This window comes from Salvia hispanica, chromosome 1 (genome assembly GCF_023119035.1).
Source record: "Salvia hispanica cultivar TCC Black 2014 chromosome 1, UniMelb_Shisp_WGS_1.0, whole genome shotgun sequence".
NCBI lineage: Eukaryota > Viridiplantae > Streptophyta > Magnoliopsida > Lamiales > Lamiaceae > Salvia > Salvia hispanica.
This window is the reverse complement of record NC_062965.1, coordinates 16,156,651-16,178,350: the sequence shown is the minus strand read 5'-3', so window position 1 is coordinate 16,178,350 and position 21,700 is coordinate 16,156,651. Positions and strand designations below refer to the sequence as shown.

Sequence of the window (21,700 nt, the reverse complement as noted above, 5' to 3'; positions counted from 1 at the left end):
GACTCTGCTACTATGGAATGTCCAAATAGGACTGCAGAAAGAGTGTTATTTTTTCAAACGACTGCAGAAAATGGAATGCCTCTATTAAGACGGAACTGAGAAAGTAATAGAAGATAAGAGTAATGATCAGTGAGAGTGTAAGTCATTTAATTGTTAACGTCCTAAAATACAAAACGGGTCATTTAATTGTGAACGGTGAGTAATTGAAATATACGTTCACGGATTAATCACTCATATTGATTGTTTTGAAGTTAAAAATAGTTCAAGACTTGAAGTAGTCGCCGGTGACTTGGACTTTTGTTAATTTACATTTAAGTTAGAAAAAATGGAAACAATCTTGTCCACGTGTAGGGCTGATGCCTAATCAATATTAGGCGGACAAAAAACCTCCATTTAGGGCAAGAAAAAATATGAAGTTTATTATACATGGTGCAACATAAGCCCGTGCACTTTGATAATCCATATTTGAAACATAATGCCACCGGATGATACGGCATTTTCTTATTAAATGGGCCCTATGATTTTTCAATGAAAAAAATACTCCTTCCTTTCGCTAAAAATATCTGCACTTTTTATTTTCGTCCATTACATAAAAATATGGACAGTTCTATTAATGAAAAATTATTCCAATTTATTATCCTTATATATCAAATTATTTAGAACTTATACCACCATTAAAACACTGATAATAATGTCGATTTCACTATCCACTAACACTATTTAACTATCATTCCCCTCATATTTTTTACTTTACCAATTTTATCTTAATTTTAGTATCATATAAAATGGCTATATTTTTTATGAGACGGATGAAGTGCAATCATAAAATTCTCTAGTTTTCACCCTAGGTATAATTAAACAGCATTAATTAGAACTTAGGAGAATATAGTTATTGTTAAATTATGGTTTCCAAATAGTTGGTTCCGATTGTTATAATGAAAATAGGGTATCGAACTTGAGAAAGTTAATCCAAATAAGATTTATGATTATTCATTTATTCTTATATATTTCCTCTGCGGCTCCGTCCCATAAAAATATGGGTACGTGAATAGTGAAATGACACTAGAATTAATGTACAATTGGTAAAGTAAGAGAGATGGAGAGAATGGTGGTTATAGTAGTGTTAGTATATACTGAGACCATATTATTATTACTACCTCCGTCTCTTAAAAATAGAATCTATTTCTATTTTGGGCCGTCTCTAAAAACTACTACTCCCTCCGTTCCACAGTAATAGAGGCGTTTCGTTTTGAGCACTCATTTTGAAAAAATAATAATAAATAGTTAAAGTGGAGAAATAGTAAAGTAAGAAAGAGAATATTGTAGATAAGACTCTTAACTACATTATTCTCTTTCTTACTTTACTCTCTCTCCACTTTAACTATTTATTATCATTTTTTTTCAAAACGAGAGCTCAAAACGATACGCCTCTATTACTATAGAACGGAGGGAGTATAAAATTTCTAAACTTTCTATTTTAGGAAGTAGATCCCACAACTGACTAACTCTATTTCCACTACTTTTTTCTCTCTCTCTTACTTCACTCATTTTTATATCCATCTCTCTTACTTTACCAATTTTCTCTCTTATTTTATTAATTGTGCATTAAAACTAGTGTTGTTTCAAAAGATTCTATTTTTCCAATACGGAGGTAGTAGTATTTAATGAGTCATAATGGTGGGTCACAGTGGTGTAAGTTGTAAATAAATTAATATGTGTTAATGAGATGGGAGAACTTTTCACAAATAGAAATGCACATATTTTTATGGGACGGACGAAAATGGAAAGTACACATATTTTTTATGGGACGGAGGGAGGGCGTACTTATAACAGGGTATCGCACTATAAGAAAAGTCCTTTTTCAAGCATGCACCAAAGTCGTCGGAAATACACAAATGTGCTCGGAAATCATAATATACCGAGCACGTTTCGAGCACCAAGGTCCAAGTGTACTCTGCAAGAATCTCATCAGAATTTCCGAGCACAATTGTTTATGCTTATTTGTAGTGTCGAAATGTAGAAAGTTTGGGATGGTTTGAAATTTGAATAAATGTTCATGAGACACCAGTAGGAGAGAGTGTATGCTCTTAATGTGTATATAAGTTTTAAAATATTGACAACTCTTTCAAGTAACCTTTTCTCTGTTAATATATGTACTTATCTTCTTATTTCTCTGTTAATATTCATTTAGATTTATTATACTATATAATGATAAAGTCTGGAAGTAGATTCATCGTCCATCAAGCACACTAAGAGTGAGCTCATTATTGGAGTATACATTTTGCTGTGATGATCCAATGGGGCCTGGAGTCGAACCATTTTCTGCAAACACCGGCTGCTTGGGCAGTGGCAGTTCCACTATATCACGACTTAGCATTGACAGCACGATTTCAATGGAAGGTCTATCATTGGGATGTTCTTGGACACAAAGCAGCCCTATCTGAATGCATCTAACCATCTCTTCCTCTGTCTCCCTACTTGCGATGCTTTCCTCCACGAAACTCAAACCGTTACCCTCACTCCACATTTTCCATGCCTGAAATTCAAACATAAATTATTTGATGATCAGGATTAGTTTCAAAAGATTATGAGCAAGTTAACAAGTTCTTACACATCCAATAAGGCTCAAGGACAATTCATCATTGAAATAGTGTGTGTTCTTTTTTCCTTTTATAATCTCCAATATCAGCACTCCAAAGCTGTATACATCAGATTTTTCAGAAAACCTGCCTTCCATTCCATATTCTGGCGCCATGTATCCGCTGTAATCATATTACTGTGTTAGCAAAACTTGTGTGTTTATTCTCAACATGATATATAATTGACCAATAGTATACACTTACTATGTTCCCACGACTCTTGCAGTACTGCCATGGTCTTCATTGCCTCCGAATATTCTTGCCATCCCAAAATCCGAGATTTTTGGATTCCAGTCTTGGTCTAGCAGTACATTACTTGGTTTCAGGTCTCTGTGAATGATCCTTAGTCTTGAGTCTCTGTGAAGGTACAATATGCCTCGCCCAATGCCCTCGATAATGCTGGAACGCATATTCCAATCTAACAGCTTCTTTGTTGAATTCGTAGAACCTGTTCAAAACATATATATTATGGAAACTTTGCTGTTGAGCATGTTTTTATATGCATAGGAAGATCGCTGAACTGACCAAAGAGATAAGCATCCAAGCTTTTGTTTGGCATATATTCATATATCAATATCTTCTCTTCTTTCTCAACACAACCTCCTAATAGTTTGACAAGATTCCTGTGTTGGAGTTTGGAAATGACAATCACTTCATTCATGAACTCTTGCATCCCTTGTCCAGATTCCGCTGATAGTCTTTTCACAGCAATTTCTTTCTCGTTTGCCAGAACTCCCTACGTACCAAAACATTATATTATATATCTTGTCAATCTGTTGATGCAGAATTGAGTACATTGAACTGTAACAGTTTTGTTACCTTGTAAACAGGACCGAAACCTCCCCTCCCAAGAAGATTAGTTACATGGAACTGGTTTGTTGCATTAGCAAGCATCTTGAAAGTGAACTTTGGCAAATCGCCAATATTAACTTCCTTCGATTCATTTTTCAGTACGATTGCAGTTGAATCCGTCGTGAACATCTGTCTTGCTTCCAAAATAATCGAATCTTGCGCTTTACTCCCTGATTTGACAAAGATCATGATCATTTAAAGAGTGAGATTCAGCAACATACACTTACTGTGTCAAAAGTTACCTTTCCTCTTCACTATAAACCACCAAGCAACAAACATCAGAATAGATATGCAAACAAAACCCACAGCTACTCCAATTATGATGTATAACTTTCTCCCCTTGTGGCTATCTGCATAAAGAAAGAGAACATTTCAATTCAATCAACCTTGATTTATCTTTAAGAGGTAAAAGTTGTGAATGAAATTACCAAATTCAGAAGCAGAGAGACGAACGTAGAGGTCAACGCCAACACCGTCGAACTCCTGAGTGTCAATCAAGGTATCACTCCAAAACAGACAACCAATGTTAATATCATAAGCATAAGCTATGCAGGAGCAGTTCCCGAGACATCTAGTTCGACATTCATCTTGAACCCGAGAATATGAGGGCTTTGGAAAGTCAGGAACCTTCATATGCCTCAACCTCTCAAATCCATCTTCTCCACATTGCAACTGGTTCCTCCTCCTGCAACCATTAGTCCAATTCCCTCTCCCCCATTCATCCGCATTTACAGGTTCAAACCCTCTAAAACAAGTACATATAGGCGATACAATAGCATTGCAGCTACCAAACACCCCACACTTTCCATGAAAATCACACTCGTTTCCAGGATACGCCCCCCCGGTGTGCCATCTCTTCTCCACTCCATTCCACACCTTCCGACTCGCAATTCCTGAAGAATTAACCAAGGTGATTATTGTTGAAAACGCATTATTCTGCGGCAACTCATAGAAGAAATTGCCAGCACTGTCATTCTTCAGTTGAAGGTAGCCTTCTAAGTATGCGTAGAACATTTCCTTTATCCCAAGAAATATGAGGCCATTCCACGGCGCGCTCCTCCAGTGCGGCCGCCCCTCATTCCATGTGACAAGCTGTGGGGGCCCGCTCATGGCGTCGAGGCCCGTGGTGAAGCTCCCTATCCCAGGGTATGTGGCGCTTTTCCATGCCGTCAGCAGCACCTGCTTCCCTGTCCTTACGTTCTGGCTTAATAGCATTCCCTGCACCTGAATATCTGTAGGATGTGAGAACGACTCCCACAACATGTCTCCAGAGTCCTCTTCCCGCAAGACGAGATTGCCAGTGTCCAGGATTTGGACGACCGGATTAATGACGGGAGAGGTAGTGGTGAGATTGGTCGACCAGACGGTTCGATTAGTCCCGTCCAAGACGACGAGATTGCCGTCTTGAGACAGAGTAACGGCGCCGGAAGAATCTTTGAGGGGTGTGTCTCTGTTGGCAACCCATACCACTGTTTCTTCGGAGAAGGCGAAGAAGATTCCTAAGTAGCGGTTGGTGGTGTTTGGAGGAGAGAAGAATCCCAATTTGTATTGCTTCTTTGCTGATATAATGGACTCTGGATCTCTGATGATCACACCGGCTGAAATTGTGTCATTTTGTAAACTCAAACATACAATGCTTTTGAGAATTAGAACAAGTATTGATGTATGAACAAAGAACTGAGTGATTATTTGAGACATTGTGCAATAATGTTATGGTGATTATCTGAGTGCTTATTTAATGCATAGTCATTTAAATCATAAAATTTTGTTAGATTCTAGTGACATTAAATTTAAAATTAGAATATTAAATTACGAATTTTCAATTTTTCTCAATTGTCTCATCTATGTACAATGTCGCCTTGTGTTTAAAACAATATTTTTTTTTATTAAAATAAGAATATAAAAAATAAACAAAAAAATACTTATTTTTTAATGAAATACGTCATTTTCAACGTCATTAGAAAAATTAGTGGAATGTTAGACACGTTATTAAACTCTCTATATCCTTTAAAAATATGAATTTTAAAGAAACACGAATTTTAATACACAATTAGTAAAGTGAAAGATAGAAAGAAAAAGTGATTTGAATATTGTTACTGGATAATGTCTCGTGTCCCAAAAATATAAAACTAGGTAATTTAATTGTGAACGGGGAGTAATTGAAATATACGTTCACGTATTAATCACTGATAGTGATTGTTTTGAAGTTAAAATAAGTTCTACGACTTAATAGGTCGCCGGTGACTTGACTTTAGTTAACCTTACATTCAAGTTAGAAAAAACGGCGACAGTCTTGTCCACGTGTAGCCGTGTAGGGCCGATGCCCTATCAATATTACGCGGAAAGAAAACCTCCATTTAGGGCAAGAAAAAAGATAGTTATTATACATAGGTGGTGTTCGGTTTCTAGATAAAATAGTATTAAGATATAATATAAGGATTGAGTTGTGAGATTATTTTAGTCATAAGGGGTTATCTATGACTAATTATCCATCTAAGATTGAATTGTGGTATTGAATCTCATGAACCAAACACACTACATATTTAATCTCGGAATGCAATCTTGCGAACCGAACATCCCCGTAGTGTAATATAAGCCCACACACTTTTATAATCCATATTCGGAAGGTAGTGATAAATGTACATAATTGTACATATATAATCGGAACTTTTTTTAACATTTTACATTGAAAATCTGTATATAAACATTAATTGATTTAAAATAAATTTCATACTAATAATTTTGCAACACTTTGAAAAAAAAATTGAAATTTTAACTTAAATATTTGTAAGTTTAAGAAAAAAATAGTATTTTTTTATTAAATATTGTATAATTAATTCGAATCAAGCTCGACATCGTGTTACTATTTCACAAAAATTTTCTAAATCACTTCTTTCTTTTTGCTACATATAATACGAGTAGTGATAAAATGCAAACTTATATATTATACAAACTCAAAACTTCTCAACACAGTTTCAACATAGTTTCAATATAATATCAACACAGTGTAAAATTTCAAGATTTTAATGTCAACACAGTATCAACACAATATCAATTATTGACTACTGTTGAAATTCTGTTGACATTTTTCTGTTGATGCTTTTTTTTGATCTGTTGACATTTTCAATGGTCCAGATCATAGTTTTGAGTAGTTTGTACAATATTTAGAGTTTTCATTTGATCACATTCCTAATACAATAAATAACAAAACTAAATTTTAATGAAATTCAATTAAATTTAAAATTTTAAGGATATTATATTAGGATTATGTTAATATGATAATCCTTTTTTAAGTGACAACGTACCACCAACCTCGTGCTGCCACGTGGCACGTTATCCAGCAATATTAGAGACAAATCCAGCAATATTTATTTAGTATGGGTTTACAGATTGCATGACAGTAATAGGTGAATTGCTGTGTAGATTGTTAAATATTGTTGTATAAACATAGAATGTTTCAGTTGTAGTATATATATAGACAAATTGCTTTTTTATACCGTTATTTTGTTGTATAGCTAATACAACAATACTCAGCACTCCACACAACAAACCACGTAGTACTATCATGCAATCTGTAGAAATTCATCTAAAACGTTTACTATGATATTGCTGGATTGATAAACTCGTAGTTTAGCAAGTGTTTAGGATGTTTGAAAGTTCTTAATTGAGTGTTTTGTGTCACATTACTTGAGTTTTCATCTATAATCCCCTACTTTAGTGTTTTGATAAGTTTGTCGAGTTTTTATAGTCACAACAGGTGGAAACGGGCGAAAAGGGTACCAAAACCGGAGGTTGGGCGTTTCACTACATAAAGCCGGGCGTTTCATTGAAGAAGGTCGGGCGTTTGGCCCCCCAAACCGGGCGTATCCACTGTGACCGTGCATTTTTCCATAGGAAAATGCCCGGGTCGGGCGTTTTATGCAAGCTGCGGTTTAAGAAGAACGCCCGGTCGGGCGATTTTTTACTTAAAAATCGCCCGGCCAGGCGATTTACTCGTAAGCTGATTTAATTTTATTTTTCGCCCCGGGTATAAATAGGACCTAGGGTTCGACTCCGGCAGACTTTCCACGCGCCCCAGAAGCAATTTCCATCTTTGAGAGCCAATTGAAGTGATGAAGATTGAAGAGTCTAGTTCATCAACAAGTTTGAAGACAAGACGATTTGCCCATTCAATTCACCTTTTTGGGAGTATCTTTATTAGTTTCCCTATGTTCAATTCAGTTTCTATGGATTGCTCTTGTAAATTTGCATTGAATATGAGTAGCTAAATCATTTGTAGAGTTTTGGTGAAGACTACAATGAACACTTTTGATTAATTCAAGGACTTTTGATTAGCTTTGCTCTTGTGATTTCTTTGTATCGTACTTGTGTTTTTTCAATCCAATTGCTTAGCTACCAATTGGGTTTGTTGATCTAGTTATGAGTAATCGAGAAATACCTAATTAGGATTGATAAAAGAATGAACAACACCTAGGAAATTTGCATTCGAGAGAAGGAATTCTAGAACGAGGGCTTGAGCCTTTTGTTTTAAGGAGTTAATTGTGAAATATTAAAAGGAGACTTCAGTATTATTGGTTAATCAACTGGTTAAGTGCACTCGAGAGAGGGCTTAGTCTAGACTAGCGGCTTTCCTAGTAATCCTAGAGACTTCAAATGGGTAATCGAAGTTGTTGAGTTGTTCACATTGTGTTCGTTGTAGTTGGATCCAAGGCTCTACCTTGTTCTCTTATTTGAAACTCGTCTTTTGTTGCGTGCTTTTATCTTGTTTATGTTTAATTGTTTTTCAAAATCAAAACCAACCTTTTCGGATTCTCTAGATAGTAGTCAAAATCGGTTCGTGGTACTTGAGTTGCACAATTTGTCTCTGTGGATACGATACTCGTACTTGTTTATTGCCACACTAGCCCCGTACACTTGCGGGTAATTCTCGTGTTTAAAATAAATCGAGTCATGGATACGCTCCTAATATTGTTGGATTGCGTGCCACGTGGCAGCACGAGGTTGGTGGTACGTTGTTACTCTAAGTATGGTGACACCCTATTATTTTACGTACATGTACATTTATCTTTTCTCTTTGAAATATAGCCACCGGATAATACGGCATTTTCTAACTTAAATGGGGCTACAATTTTCCAATAAACAAATACAATCATAAAATCTCTATTTGTCCACTAGATATTTATTGATTACACCGGCCGACATTGTGTCGTTTTGTAAACTCAAACAAACAACAATGCTTTGGAGAACTAGAGCAATTAGTGCTTTATGAACAATGAGTTTAGTGATTTTTTTTGACATTGTATGATAATGCATGGGAATAATTGGGCTTATGATCTAATGGGGAACAAAGTCCTTGAATTTGGCAGGCTTGGGTGCGTGTCTCCTTAGCCGATCCTTCTTGGGCTGAGTCGGCTTCACTTCCGAATTGGGCCTGTCTTGAGGTTCCTTAACAGTTGGTTCCGAGGCGGGCTCAAACCTCATCCACCGGTGGGGAAACGGGTTGCATGGGCAGGTCCCTATTAGCTTAGGTATGCTCTTAATGGGTCTAAAATTTTGAAATATTGTCAATTCATTCAAGCAAAATCAAATTGTATACAGAGGATAATGTAATGATAGTCTGGAATAGATTCATCTTCCATCAAGCACACTAAGAGTGAGCTCGTTATTGGAGAAGACATATTGTTGTATTGATCCATTGGGGCCCGAGTTCGAACCATTTTCTGCAAACACTGGCTGTTTGGGCACTGGCAGCTTCACAATTTCTCCACTCAACATCGATAGAACTGTTTGGATCTGAGGTCTATCGTTTGGCGATTCTTGGACGCACAGCAGCCCTATCTGAATACATCGAACCATATCTTCCTCCGTCTCCCTACTTGCAATGCTTTCCTCCACGAAACTCAAGCCGTTACTCTCATTCCATATTTTCCATGCCTGAAATTCAAACATTAACTTATTTAATGATCAGGATTAGTTTCAAAAGATTATGAGCAAGTTAACAAGTTCTTACACATCCAATAAGGCTCAAGGACAATTCATCATTGAAATAGTGTGTGTTCTTTTTTCCTTTTATAATCTCCAGAATCAGCACTCCGAAGCTGAATACATCAGATTTTTCAGAAAATCTGCCTTCCATTCCGTATTCCGGCGCCATATATCCACTGTAAAATTACTTACCATGTTAGCAAAACTTACACGTTTATAATCAGGATGATATATTACTGATCATGATTTACTCACTATGTTCCCACGACTCTTGCAGTACTTCCATGGTCTTCATTGCCTCCAAATATTCTTGCCATCCCAAAATCCGAGATTTTTGGATTCCAATCTTGGTCTAGCAGAACATTACTTGGCTTAAGGTCTCTGTGAATGATCCTTAGTCTTGAGTCTCTGTGAAGGTACAAAATGCCTCGCGCAATGCCCTCGATAATGTTATAACGCATATTCCAATCTAACAACTTCTTTGTTGGATTTATAGGACCTGTTCAAATCATTATGAAAACTATGCTGCTGAAAATGCTTTAAAATGGATAGGAGCAATGAACTGACCGAAGAGACAAGCATCTAAGCTTTTGTTTGGCATGTATTCATATATCAGAATCTTCTCTTCTTTCTCAACACAACCTCCTAACTGTTTGACAAGATTCCTGTGTTGGAGTTTGGAAATGACAATCACTTCATTCATGAATTCTTGCATCCCTTGTCCAGATTCCGCTGATAGTCTTTTAACAACAATTTCTTTCTCGTTTGCCAGAACTCCCTACGTACCAAAACATACATCAAACATTATACTATTATTACTATGATTGTCTGTTGATGCAAAATTGAGTACATTGAACTGTTAACGGTTTTGTTACCTTGTAAACAGGACCGAAACCTCCCCTCCCGAGAAGATTATCCACATGGAACTGGTTTGTTGCATTAGCAAGCATCTCGAAAGTGAACTTTGGCGAATAGCCAATATTAAGTTCCTTTAATATGATTGCAGTTGAATCCGTCGTGAACGTCTGCCCTGCTTCCAAAATACTTGAATCTTGCGCTTTGCTCCCTGATTTGACAAAGATGATGATCATTTCAAGAGTGAAATGCAGCAACATTCACTTATTGCGTCAGAAGTTACCTTTCCTCTTCACTATAAACCACCAAGCAATAAACATCAGAATAGATATGCAAACAAAACCCACAACAACTCCAATTATGATGTACATTTTTGTCTCCTTGTGGCTATCTGCATACAGAAAGAGGTCATTTCAATTCATTCTACCTTGATACTAATATCATTAACTAGTAAAAATTGTGAAGGAAATTACCAAATTCAGAAGCAGAGAGACGAAGGTAGAGATCAACACCAACATGACCAAACTCCTGGGTGTCAATCAAGATATTGCTCCAAAACATACAACCAATGTTGATATCATAAGCATAAGCTATGCAGGAACAGTTCGCCAGACATCTGGTCTGACACTCGTCCTGAACCCCAGAAGGCAAGGGTTGAGCAAAGTCCGGAACCTTCATATACCGCAATCTCTCAAATCCATCGTCTCCACATTGCAACTGATTCCTCCTCCTGCAACCATTAGTCCAATTCCCTCTCCCCCATTCTTCCTCATTTGTAGGCTCAAACCCTCTCAAACAACTACAAATAGGCGATTGCAAGACATTGCAGCTACCAAATGGCCCACACTTTCCGTAAACATCACACTCGTTTTCAGGATACGCCCTCAAAATGTACCATTTCTTGTCCACGCCATTCCACGTCTTCCGAATCAAACTTCCAGAAGAATTCACGGTGGCAGTTATATGCTTATTATTTTGCGGTGGGGAAAAGCCGAAATTACCAGCACCGTCATTCTTCACGTGATTGACCCCATCTAAGTAGGTGTCGCACAGTTGCTTTATCCCGAGAAACATCACACTCGTGTTGAGGAAATGCGGACATCATGTCCCATCTCTTCTCCATGCCATTCCACACCTTCCGAATCACAGCACCCGAAGAATTCAATGTGTTTATTCTAAAACCTTTTATCGGCGGCGTAGAATAGAAGAAATTCCCAACACTGTCATTCTTCACTTGATGGAAGCCTTCTAAGTAGGCGCTGAACATTAGCTCTATCCCAAGAAATATCACGCCGTTCCAAAGCCCGCTCCTCCAGTACGGACGCCCCTCGTTCCTGGTGACAAGCTGTGGGATTCCGCTCATGACCTCGATGCCCCCCGTGAAGCTCCCTTTGGCGGGATCGGTGGCATTTTTCCACGACGTCAGATGCACCTCCACGCATTAATCACTCATATTGATTGTTTTGAAGTTTAGTTCAAGACTTGTAGTAGTCGTCGGTGACTTGGACTTTAGTTAATCTTACATTCCAAGTTAGAAAAAATGGCAACAATCTTGTCCACGTGTAGGGCCAATGCCTAATCAATATTTGAAATATAATGCCACCTGATAATACGGCATTTTCTTACTTTAAATGGGGCTATATTTTTCCAATACATCAATTAAACCACAAAATTCTATTTGTCCACTTGAAACCACAAAATTCTATTTGTCCACTTGATATTTATTGATCACGGTCCACCCTAGGTATGTAATATTATGGTTTCCAAATAGTTGGTTCCGATTGCTATAATGAAAATGGGGTATCAAAATAAACAAATGTGCTCGGAAATCATAATATACCGAGCACGTTTCGAGCACCAGGTGTATTTTGCAAGAACAAGGTTTTGCGAGCACTTTCAGAACTCAAGGCTGAATCCTTTCCGAGCACAATTGTGTATAATTGTTCATGACTCATGAGACACCACTAGGAGATAGTGTATGCTTTTAACGTGTGTAACTTAAAAATATTGACAATTCTTTCAAGTAAACCTCTCTCTGTTAATATTCATTTCGTTTTAGTGTGTACTATATAATGATAAAGTCTGGAAGTAGATTCATCGTCCATCAAGCACGCTGAGAGTGAGCTCGTTATTGGAGTAGATATGTTGCTGTGTTGATCCATTGGGGCCTCTTGTCGAACCATTCTCAGCAAACACCGGCTGCTTGGGCATTGGCAGCTCCACAATATGTTACGAACACACCTGCACCGTCGACGGAGAACGTGGAAGAGGAGATACCGGGCGAGGAGGAGGTGAATACGCCAACGGAGGAAGAGTCATCGTCGGAGGCAGAGGCGGCGAGGCCGGAGCAGGCAGAGGCTCCGACGATAGGACGGCAGTTGAGGCCAAGAGATCAGCTCAAGCCGCCCAATCGTCTGCTGAATTAGTCTTTATGTTTTTTGGTATTTTTTAATCTATTTTTGGTAGTTATTTTGAGAAGAATATTTTGTTTTATTTTATTTTGAACTTAAGTTGAGTCGGGCGATTTATAAGCCCCGTCGGATTTTCTTTGTTGGTTCTTTCCCGGTGTCTAGGTTAAGTCGAACCAACTCTAGGGTCCTTAGTCTATAAAAGGGCTATTCATTGTTCCGTCTTTTTAATCAATGAAGAATTATTTGCCCAAATTACTTGCGTAATACTCTTGAAAATCCAACTGCTGTCGACGGAGAAACTCTCCGCACCAGTTTAATCTTTTCAGCCGCCGACCCTGACGTGAAGGGCGCCGGAATTGTGGTATTTCGTGTGTGATTGCAGATTGATCTTCGTTAAGGAGACTCTTAACAAACTGGCGCTTTCATCCAGTACTCATGGACTTGAACGACAGGAACAACCCCCCTCAATCGGTATTGACCGGGGGTAACGCTCAAGAATTGGGGATCGGTTCTTCTCACCGCCAGCCTGGGGATAGTAGCCGTGAACCAATCGGACAACCGCGGCTACCACAATGTGATATAATTCGCGATGTAGGGCGACCGCATGGGAAGGAGGCGGCGGACCCTCTCCAGCAGGGTTTCGCTCAGATTATGTAGTGTTTTGATCAGTTGGAGATGCGTATGGACAATTCGGATCGTCGAGTTGATAACTTGGAGGCCCCCCTTTACAGGATGACGATTTTTCTGGGGATGACGACGACTCTGATGATCGCGAGTACCGTTCCTATCGCTAGACTTATTTACCACCCCGAGGTTCTAACCCTAGACAGCAGTTCGGCACTTGCGGCGGGAGATAACCGCGAGACGGAAGGCGAGTAAATCAAGGGAGGCGTGCTTTCCATCGACGTGAGGTAGGTTCATCACGAGAACCCCGCCAGCGCCGCACGACTAGCTGGGATCTGCCGGCGGTGCAGCATAGGGGAGGTCACAACCGCAACCGCCCTATTGCGTGGGACAGCCCACGACATCATGATCGGGCCTACTATCGACATGGAAGAGAGGATTCATCAGGGGTTAAAATGCGGGCGCCGAAATTTGATGGCTATGACCCAACAAATTGGATTTCACGCGTGGAATATTAATTTGATCACATCTCGATGCCAGAGGAAGATAGGTTGCATTATGCAGTAATGTTGTTCGAACCTCCCGCGGCAGAGTCGATTTTTAATTATTAGAAGTACAATCCTTTCATCACTTGGCCAGAATTCTTGGAGGACGTACGCCACAGGTTTGACCCCCAGAGCTTTAAGAATTACACTGGCCCGCTCGCCAAATTAGTTCAGACATGTCGGTGGCAGAAAACCACGACACTTTTGAGAAGTATTTGAACAGGGTGCAAGGTCTTTCGGAGGAATCGTTAATCCCAATTTTTATTGAAGGCCTCAAACAACCGATTCAGGAAAAGGTGGAGCTACAACAACCACAGTCTTTGGCAGAGGCCATGGCCTTGGCTCTGTGACTCGCTGCAAATCAGGAACACCGCTCACAGCAGAATTTTACGACTCAAAGGTGATAGTGGTCGAATCGGGATTCTCGCCAACCGGCAGCGACGCAGCAAGGCGGTTCGAACCCCCCACCTTCTGGGAGTTCGCAACCTCATGACCTGGGCTGTTACAAGGTGACGCCGATTAGAGTTTCATTAGCGGAGAAATCGGAACGTTCATGAAAAGTTCTATGCTGGCATTGCCCTGAGAAGTGGGTCCTTGGTCATGTTTGCAAGGTAAAACTATTGTGCTATGTTGGGTAGGACGACGAGGACGTGCAGGAGGATGATCCTGAGTATCAGCAGAGCGATGAACAAGTTATTATTGCTGACCTTTCCCATCTCCACGCCTTAAACGGAAACAGCCACTCGAGACCTTTTCAAGTGGTAGGGAAAATCGGCTCAACGGACATGGGTGTCCTAATTGATACCGGGAGCACCCATGATTTCCTTCACCCACGAATTGCAGAACGGCTACAGTTATCCTTAACCCCAATCCGGCCTTTCCGCGTGTATGTTGGGAATGGCGCATCTATCTTGTGTTCGCACGTTTCCTGCTGCACGAAGTTGACTTCGCAGGGGAAAAAATTCATAGTGGACCTGCATATTTTGGATATTCATGGGTCGGATATTATACTGGGAATGGTGTGGCTGTAGTCGTTGGGTAAAGTGTCCGCGGACTTTGTGGGTAAGACATTGGATTTTCGAAGGGACGACATGGCGATTTTGTTGAAGGCAGATCAACCGGGTCCGAAACAATTATCCTTACATTCTTTGATGCTTTCACGGAGGACCTACCGCAGGAGATTCACAGCGTGCTGGAATCACATCAGCGGGTTTTCGCCCTCCCAGATGGAATTCCGCTGAGAAGAGCCTTCGATCATATGATTCACTTGCTACCGAACACGAAACCGATCAACGTTCGTCCATACCGCTATCCCTATTTCCAAAAGAATGAGATAGAACGTCAAGTGAAAGAGATGTTCGAGCAAGGTATCATTCAGAGGAGTCAGAGCCTGTTTTCTTCATCAGTGCTTTTGATTCGAAAGAAGGATGGCTCGTTCAGGTTTTGCATTGATTATCGAGCTCTAAATTTGGCAACCGTACCGGATCACTTTCCGATCCCTACCGCGGATGAATTATTTGACGAACTGGGGTCAACCAGATTTTTCACAAAATTGGATTTGCGCTCGGGCTATCACCAGATCAGGATGCACGAGCCAAATATTTTTTAGATAGCGTTTCGCACCCACGATGACCATTTTGAGTTCCTGGTCATGCTATTTGGCCTCACCAATGCGCCTTCAACATTTCAGGCAACTATGAATAGTATATTTCAGCCCCTACTTCGGAAGTTTGTCATCGTTTTCTTCGACGACATTTTGGTATATAGTCCATCGTTGGAATCTCATTGTGCTCACTTGGCGGAAGTTTTAGCTCTGTTGCACTCCCTTAAGTTTTTCGTCAAATTGGCAAAGTGCTCTTTCTGCAGCACCACAGTTGAATATTTGGGTCACCTTATTTCGGAGGGGTGTTTGAAAGCTGACCCCGCCAAATTGGAGGCGATGACGGCGTGGCCATTGCCCAGAAATATTAAGCAGTTGAGGGGATCCTTGGGGATGACAGGATACTACCGTCGTTTTGTAGCTAATTATGCGGTGATAGTGGCTCCTTTGACAGGCTTGCTTAAAAAGGACTCCTTTGAGTGGAGTTCAACAGCGTTGGCAGCCTTTGAGGCCCTCAAGGTAGCTATGACGTCCGCCTCGATTTTGCGATTACCCGATTTTACAAAACCTTTCGCCATCGAGACAGATGCATCGGACGTGGGGATTGGGGCGGTATTGCTCCAGGATGGCCATCCTCTCGCGTTCTTTAGCAGGAAATTGGGTCCTCATCGTAGAGCCGCCTCCACTTATCATAAAGAACTGTTTGCAATCGTTGAGGCAGTGCAGAAGTGGAGACAATATTTATTGGGGCGGGAGTTCGTCATTCGTTCCGACCAGAAGAGTTTGAAGGAATTATTGTAGCAGGTGGTACAAACCCCAGACCATCAGTTATATGTGCAGAAATTAATGGGCTACAAATTTCGGATTGAATACAAGAAAGGCATTTCTAATAAAGCTGTCGACGCCCCGGATCGCGACGATCCCTCGGATGTGGCGACTATGTTGACTGCAGTAGCGCATCCTGTTCCCCGGGTGCTGGAGGTCCTGCGTAATGAGACTGTCTCCTTTGCGGACATGCTGAGTTGAGCGAGAAAATTCGGTCGGGCGCGGCACCGGCGCATTTGTCATGGGCAAATGGGTTAATTTATTTTGCTCGTAGGGTGTTAGTGAGCTCCGCGTCTACTATGAAGAATTTTTTGTTGGAAGAGCATCACTGCACGCCTATGGCTGGCCATCCGGGTCACGAGCGTACGTTTCGTCTATTGGCGGCGGGATTTTATTGGCCGAAAATGAGGAAGGATGTGCGAGATTTTGTGGATGCTTGTGTGGTATGTTAGTCTACTAAATACTCAACTTAGAAATCAGCAGGCCTACTTCAACCGCTGCCCATTCCATCCCAGGTGTAAGAAGACGTTTCCACGGATTTTATCACAGGATTGCCGCAATCTCGGGGCTATACTACTATTGTGGTGGTGGTGGATAGGTTATCCAAATATGCCTATTTTGCAGCACTACCAACGAGTTTTGATGCATTGAGGGTAGCACACCTTTTTGTAAATACCGTCGTCCGTCATCATGGTTTTCCTAAGACGTTGGTGTCGTATTGTAATTCTATTTTCTTGAATGCAGTATGGGAGGAGATATTGCGCCTTAGCGTTACGAATCTAAACTTCTCTACAGCTTATCACCCGGAATCGGACGGTCAAATGGAGATACGAAATAAGGGGGTTGGAGCAGTATCTGCGAGCTTTCACGGCGGATAGACCTTTGACGTGGTCAAATTTCCTCCCTTGGGCGGAAATGGCACTCAATTGCTTTCATCATGCTGGACTAGGGACGTCGCCATTTCGCGCCCTGTATGGCAAGGAACCGCGCGTTTGGTGGAAGCCTCGCCATCGGCTAAAACACCGCCAAATGTAGCAGAAATTCGTCGGAATCTGGAGAGGGCGCAGCAGTGATATGCTCGGATTTTGCACTATTTTAAGGCCGTTATTTGGTCCGTTTTTTATGTCAAAGTCACTATACACGTCCATTATTTGCATATTTTATCCATTTTGGTATTTTGACGTGTTTTGTGAGAAATGTGCATAATTGAGCCGAAAAAGGTAGCCAAAATGCAAAGTATGGAAATCTGGAGTCGGCGGCGGCCGGCGACCGACGACCAGCGCAAAGTTGTATGGCGTGACTGCCGGCGCCTAGCGGTCAGAAACGGTGCAGCGGTCCGCCTCGGAAATTTACGCTTGGAAGAGGGTCTCGCGTGACGACCGCCGGAAGTCATGCGGCGGTCCTGCCGCCGAAGGAACAGAGACTACTGGACTCCAGCGCGGCGACCGCCGACCAAGGTGCGGTGGCCCGCCAGAGAAAGGCAGCGATTACGAATTGCTCTAGATGCTGCTCTAAGATTTACCATATTTTGAAGATCTTTTCCTTCTACAATGAGGATTGGCTTTCCCCTATAAATAAAACCTCTAGCTTCATCAAATTAGAGAGCTTCTACTTGCAAAATAATTCACAGAGATCAAAAGCTAGAGTACTTCACTTGTGCAAGGAGTTGAAGAAGGATTTCAAGAACATCAAGAACGACAAGAATTCAACCTACGGGTTTTATTTGCTTTAGTTTTATGTTCAAATTGTCTTCCCTTCAATTCCGAGTTTGGTTATACAATTCCAGTTTTCTAATTAATATCCGTTTTATTTTTACTTTGTTTCTTCCCTAAGTAGTTCTGATGCTTTGCATGATTGAGTGACACAATCTTGTATGATTTAATACAACTTGCTTCATAACTGAGAGAGTTCTAGTGAGTTAGATTCACTTAGTAGACGCTACAGTTAGCTTCCCTTTTAATTGAGAGTGAGGATTTTTCAAGGGCCTTAGGAGCTTTTTGGAGTTACGTGTTAGGATTGACAACCCTAATCTTGTAATCAACATTTGTATCGCATGAGCATAAGCTAGGCGACTCGTCTTATCAAAGTAATAACTGTGCTAGGGTATTGTAGTTTGGAATTTGTATAACCATATCTGTGAACGCACATCCCTGAAATTGCCTTATTTCTATATTTATCTCGTGATTTATTTGCATCTAGTTGTTATTTGCTTTCAGTTGTTTTTAGTTTTCAAGAAGTTTTCCAAACAATTTTCGTTTCTCCAGATAGTAATTGAGTCTTAGTAGAAGATAGACAGTCCGTGTTTGCCTTCCCCGTGTTCGATATCCCGGTACTGACCTTTGGCTAAACTATTTCTATTCTGTATACTTGCAGGTATTTATAGTGCACCAAGCAGGGTATGCGTGCCTCAGCCAACAAGCATAAGCGGCACGTGGAGTTCGACGTGGGAGATTTTGTGTGGCTGAAATTGCAGTCATATCGCCAACACTCAGTGGCAAAGCCGATTTCCGCAAAGTTGGCAAAAAGATTTTATGGGCCGTTTGAGGTTCTGCAGCGAATAGGTCCAGTGGCGTACAAGCTTCGGCTTCCATAGGGGAGCCGTGTGCATAATGTGTTTCATGTTAGCTTGTTATGTGCCTTTGTGCGAGGTGACCCGCAGGTTCCGTTGCCGATGAAATTCTTAGGTAACAGACCAATTGCTCACCCGGTTTGCATCTTGGATTCTGATAAGGCTAATTTCATGCATCGGTAATTTAAAAAAAAATGTTACAATTTGCTGGGTCTAACACGTTTCCTAAGCCAGGTGTGTGAAGAAAATTGCTAGATCAAGGAAGTTATGTAGGAGATGGTCTAGCAGGAGAATGGAACGAAATGAGCAGGAATTACAAGGAAATTGACGTGATAAAGGAAGTCTACAGCTGAGGGCAACAAAGTCATTATCAATACCTCGCTGGGCACTAAAACGCCTATAAATAGAGAAGAGCATGCAGCGCAATAGGGGATAGTTTTTCACTCTTCTTAGCTCATATTTTACACACACTTGGGAAAAATTCTGGGGATAATCGTGATAGGGGGGGATACTTTCTAAAGATTTCGTGTTTGGTAACACCGTCCTAGTGAGGGCGAAGATACAATTGCTTTTAATTTCAGCTGTTTTTTGCTAGTTTCCACCGTCGAACTTCACTTTTGGGAGTCGACTTTGATGTTGATGATGTTTAACTGCTTTACGTTCATGGATCTGAGTTTAGCTGTTTAATTTCAAGTTATTTTGCTTAGATCTCTCTGCTGTTAGCGTAATTCTTAAATTGCTATGTCGATCTCTGTTTATTTCGTTATTGAGGTGTTTGATGTGGAATTTGGTGACAGATCTGTGGTTGATTGAGTGTTCGGAGCTTAAATTTGTAAAATCTGACGTGATGGAGAATTTCTTCTGTTTGGAGTTCGTGTCGGACGCTTGGATCCGGAGTGGATTTAGCGTCTGAAGTTGGTTTTGGTGTGTGAAAGACACAGTAGTTGATAGACTTGTTTTATTTCCTCTTGTTTTCTATTTCACTTCGTCTAGGTATGCAGATCTGTTGAGTTCTTCGTTATTTATGCATAGATTTGATTTCAAGTTAGTAGCCCTGTTTTTGATTTGCTTATGTGTTTTCTCAAGAAGTTTTATGGGAATTTGGTTGTAGAAGACGATGTCACTGTCAGTTAGTACGAGAGTTAGTTATTCTGTCACTTTCCAGTCGTACTCTGCTTTTTAGATGTGGTCCCACCGTCGAATTATCTCCTAGGTCTAGTTGTTAGGTTAAGTTTCTTTCTAAGATTCCCAAGTCAAGTTAATTTTAATTTTCCTCAACCCAAGAAAATGCGTGGCAGCAGCCAACACCAAAAATACTTCCAAATCCTTGATTATGAGTCTTACGCATCCTTCTCTGTGGGATCGATCCCTACTTCCCTATACTAGGTTTAGTAAAGTGGTTGAGGGTTTTTGAAGCGGGAAAGTACTTGTGTGTCCGACGACCGGGATTCTGCTCGACCTACGAGTTCGTAGACCAAGTGATCTAGTGGACTTGCTGGATCTGGGGAACCTGCCTTATTTGAATATCACACGCACTGCACACACTACACTTGTACCCATTCCCGTAGCTTCAGATTCTCAAGTTATGTGGCACGAGGGGAAGGCAGTGGAGCATGTTTTGGTGCGGTGGTACGATGGGTCAGATTCTCCTTCTTGGGAGCCATTGGTGGAAATGCGCAAACGATTCCCGAATATCCCCCTTGAGGACAAGGGTGTTACTAAGGGAGAGGGAGTTGTTACGAATACACCTACATCATCGACGGAGAACGTGGCAGAGGAGATACTGGGCGAAGAGGATGTGAATACTGGGCGCCAGAATCGTGGTATTTCGTGTGTGATTTCAGATTGATCTTCGTTAGGAGAAGGAGACTCTTAACACAATATCACGACTCAGCATCGACAACACAATTTCAATGGAAGGTCTATCCTTGGGATAGTCTTGCACACAAAGCAGCCCTATCTGAATGCATCGAACTATCTCTTCCTCCGTCACTCATGGAGGGCCAAGTCAAAATAGAAAGTTGATACTTCTAGTGGGACAAATGGAGTATTAATTAACATTAGTGAAATACATGACTCATTTACTATAATATGACTCATTTACTATAATAAGTGGAAGAAAAGTAAATAAGTCACTTAATTGTTAAAACCCCTAAATGGAAAAATGAGCCATTTAATTGTGGAGGAAGTAATTCAAAAATATGTTTAGGCATTAATCACTTATACTTCCTCTGTCCCATTAAATGTGCAACATTTGCAAATTGACACGAGTTTTTATATAGTGTTGTTTTTGTAAAATGGTGCAAAAAACATAATTGAAAAGGAAGAAGAAAAGAGAACGGTTGTTTTGAATATGATGATGATTTCATTGCATAAAACACTCTTTAAATAGAGATTACAAACAAGTAAATATGGTGGAACTTGTGCTCCAAGTATTCTTGAGAACCAAGTATTCTTGGGCACCAAGTATTATAATTTAATTACAAAATATTTTGTCAATCACCTAATTGGAGTAATTGATTCCAATCACAATCTTCCCTTTTCTAACACTCACCCTCAAATTGAGTGGTGGGGTCTCCAATACTCAATTTGCAAAGAGCATCTTCAAAAACTCTCTTGTTGACTGTCTTGGTCAAAATGTCAGCAAGCTGATCCTCTTAGTGAACAAATGGCAGCTCTATAATGCCTCCTTCAATGTTTTCCTTGATAAAGTGTCTATCCACCTCAACATGTTTGGTTCGATCATGTTGAACTAGATTTTCTGAGATGCTTATAGTGGCCTTGTTGTCATAGTA

General features: G+C 40.5%; 2 protein-coding genes across 2 annotated transcripts; both read right to left on the bottom strand.

Annotated features, from left to right (window-relative positions):
- Nucleotides 1-2,160: 2,160 nt before the first annotated feature.
- Nucleotides 2,161-5,155, bottom strand: LOC125201244 (G-type lectin S-receptor-like serine/threonine-protein kinase SD1-13). The gene is made up of 7 exons (XM_048099282.1): nt 3,920-5,155; nt 3,734-3,841; nt 3,459-3,661; nt 3,165-3,375; nt 2,844-3,087; nt 2,612-2,762; nt 2,161-2,536 (listed from the first exon to the last, which is right to left on the bottom strand). The coding sequence occupies exons 1-7, from the start codon at nt 4,752-4,754 to the stop codon at nt 2,231-2,233; spliced, it is 2,058 nt and encodes a 685-aa protein (XP_047955239.1). The 5' UTR covers nt 4,755-5,155; the 3' UTR covers nt 2,161-2,230.
- Nucleotides 5,156-8,782: 3,627 nt separating this feature from the next.
- Nucleotides 8,783-11,754, bottom strand: LOC125201245 (G-type lectin S-receptor-like serine/threonine-protein kinase At1g11330). The gene is made up of 7 exons (XM_048099283.1): nt 10,805-11,754; nt 10,615-10,722; nt 10,352-10,542; nt 10,044-10,254; nt 9,732-9,975; nt 9,502-9,652; nt 8,783-9,425 (listed from the first exon to the last, which is right to left on the bottom strand). Exons 1-7 carry the CDS (start codon nt 11,403-11,405, stop codon nt 9,120-9,122), a joined length of 1,812 nt encoding a protein of 603 aa, XP_047955240.1. The 5' UTR covers nt 11,406-11,754; the 3' UTR covers nt 8,783-9,119.
- Between the last annotated feature and the right edge of the window lie 9,946 nt (nt 11,755-21,700).

Excerpts from the sequence above, each read along its gene's own strand:
- LOC125201244 (XM_048099282.1), bottom strand. The coding sequence starts at position 4,754 with ATGTTGTGGGAGTCGTTCTCACATCCTACAGATATTCAGGTGCAGGGA. Across the intron at positions 3,088-3,164 it reads CTTGGATGCTTATCTCTTTG|GTTCTACGAATTCAACAAAG; the intron begins GTCAGTTCAGCG and ends TGTTTTGAACAG. Across the intron at positions 2,537-2,611 it reads CCTTGAGCCTTATTGGATGT|GCATGGAAAATGTGGAGTGA; the intron begins GTAAGAACTTGT and ends TTTGAATTTCAG.
- LOC125201245 (XM_048099283.1), bottom strand. The coding sequence starts at position 11,405 with ATGTTTCTCGGGATAAAGCAACTGTGCGACACCTACTTAGATGGGGTC. Across the intron at positions 10,543-10,614 it reads GTTTATAGTGAAGAGGAAAG|GGAGCAAAGCGCAAGATTCA; the intron begins GTAACTTCTGAC and ends TTGTCAAATCAG. Across the intron at positions 9,653-9,731 it reads GCAAGAGTCGTGGGAACATA|TGGATATATGGCGCCGGAAT; the intron begins GTGAGTAAATCA and ends GTAATTTTACAG.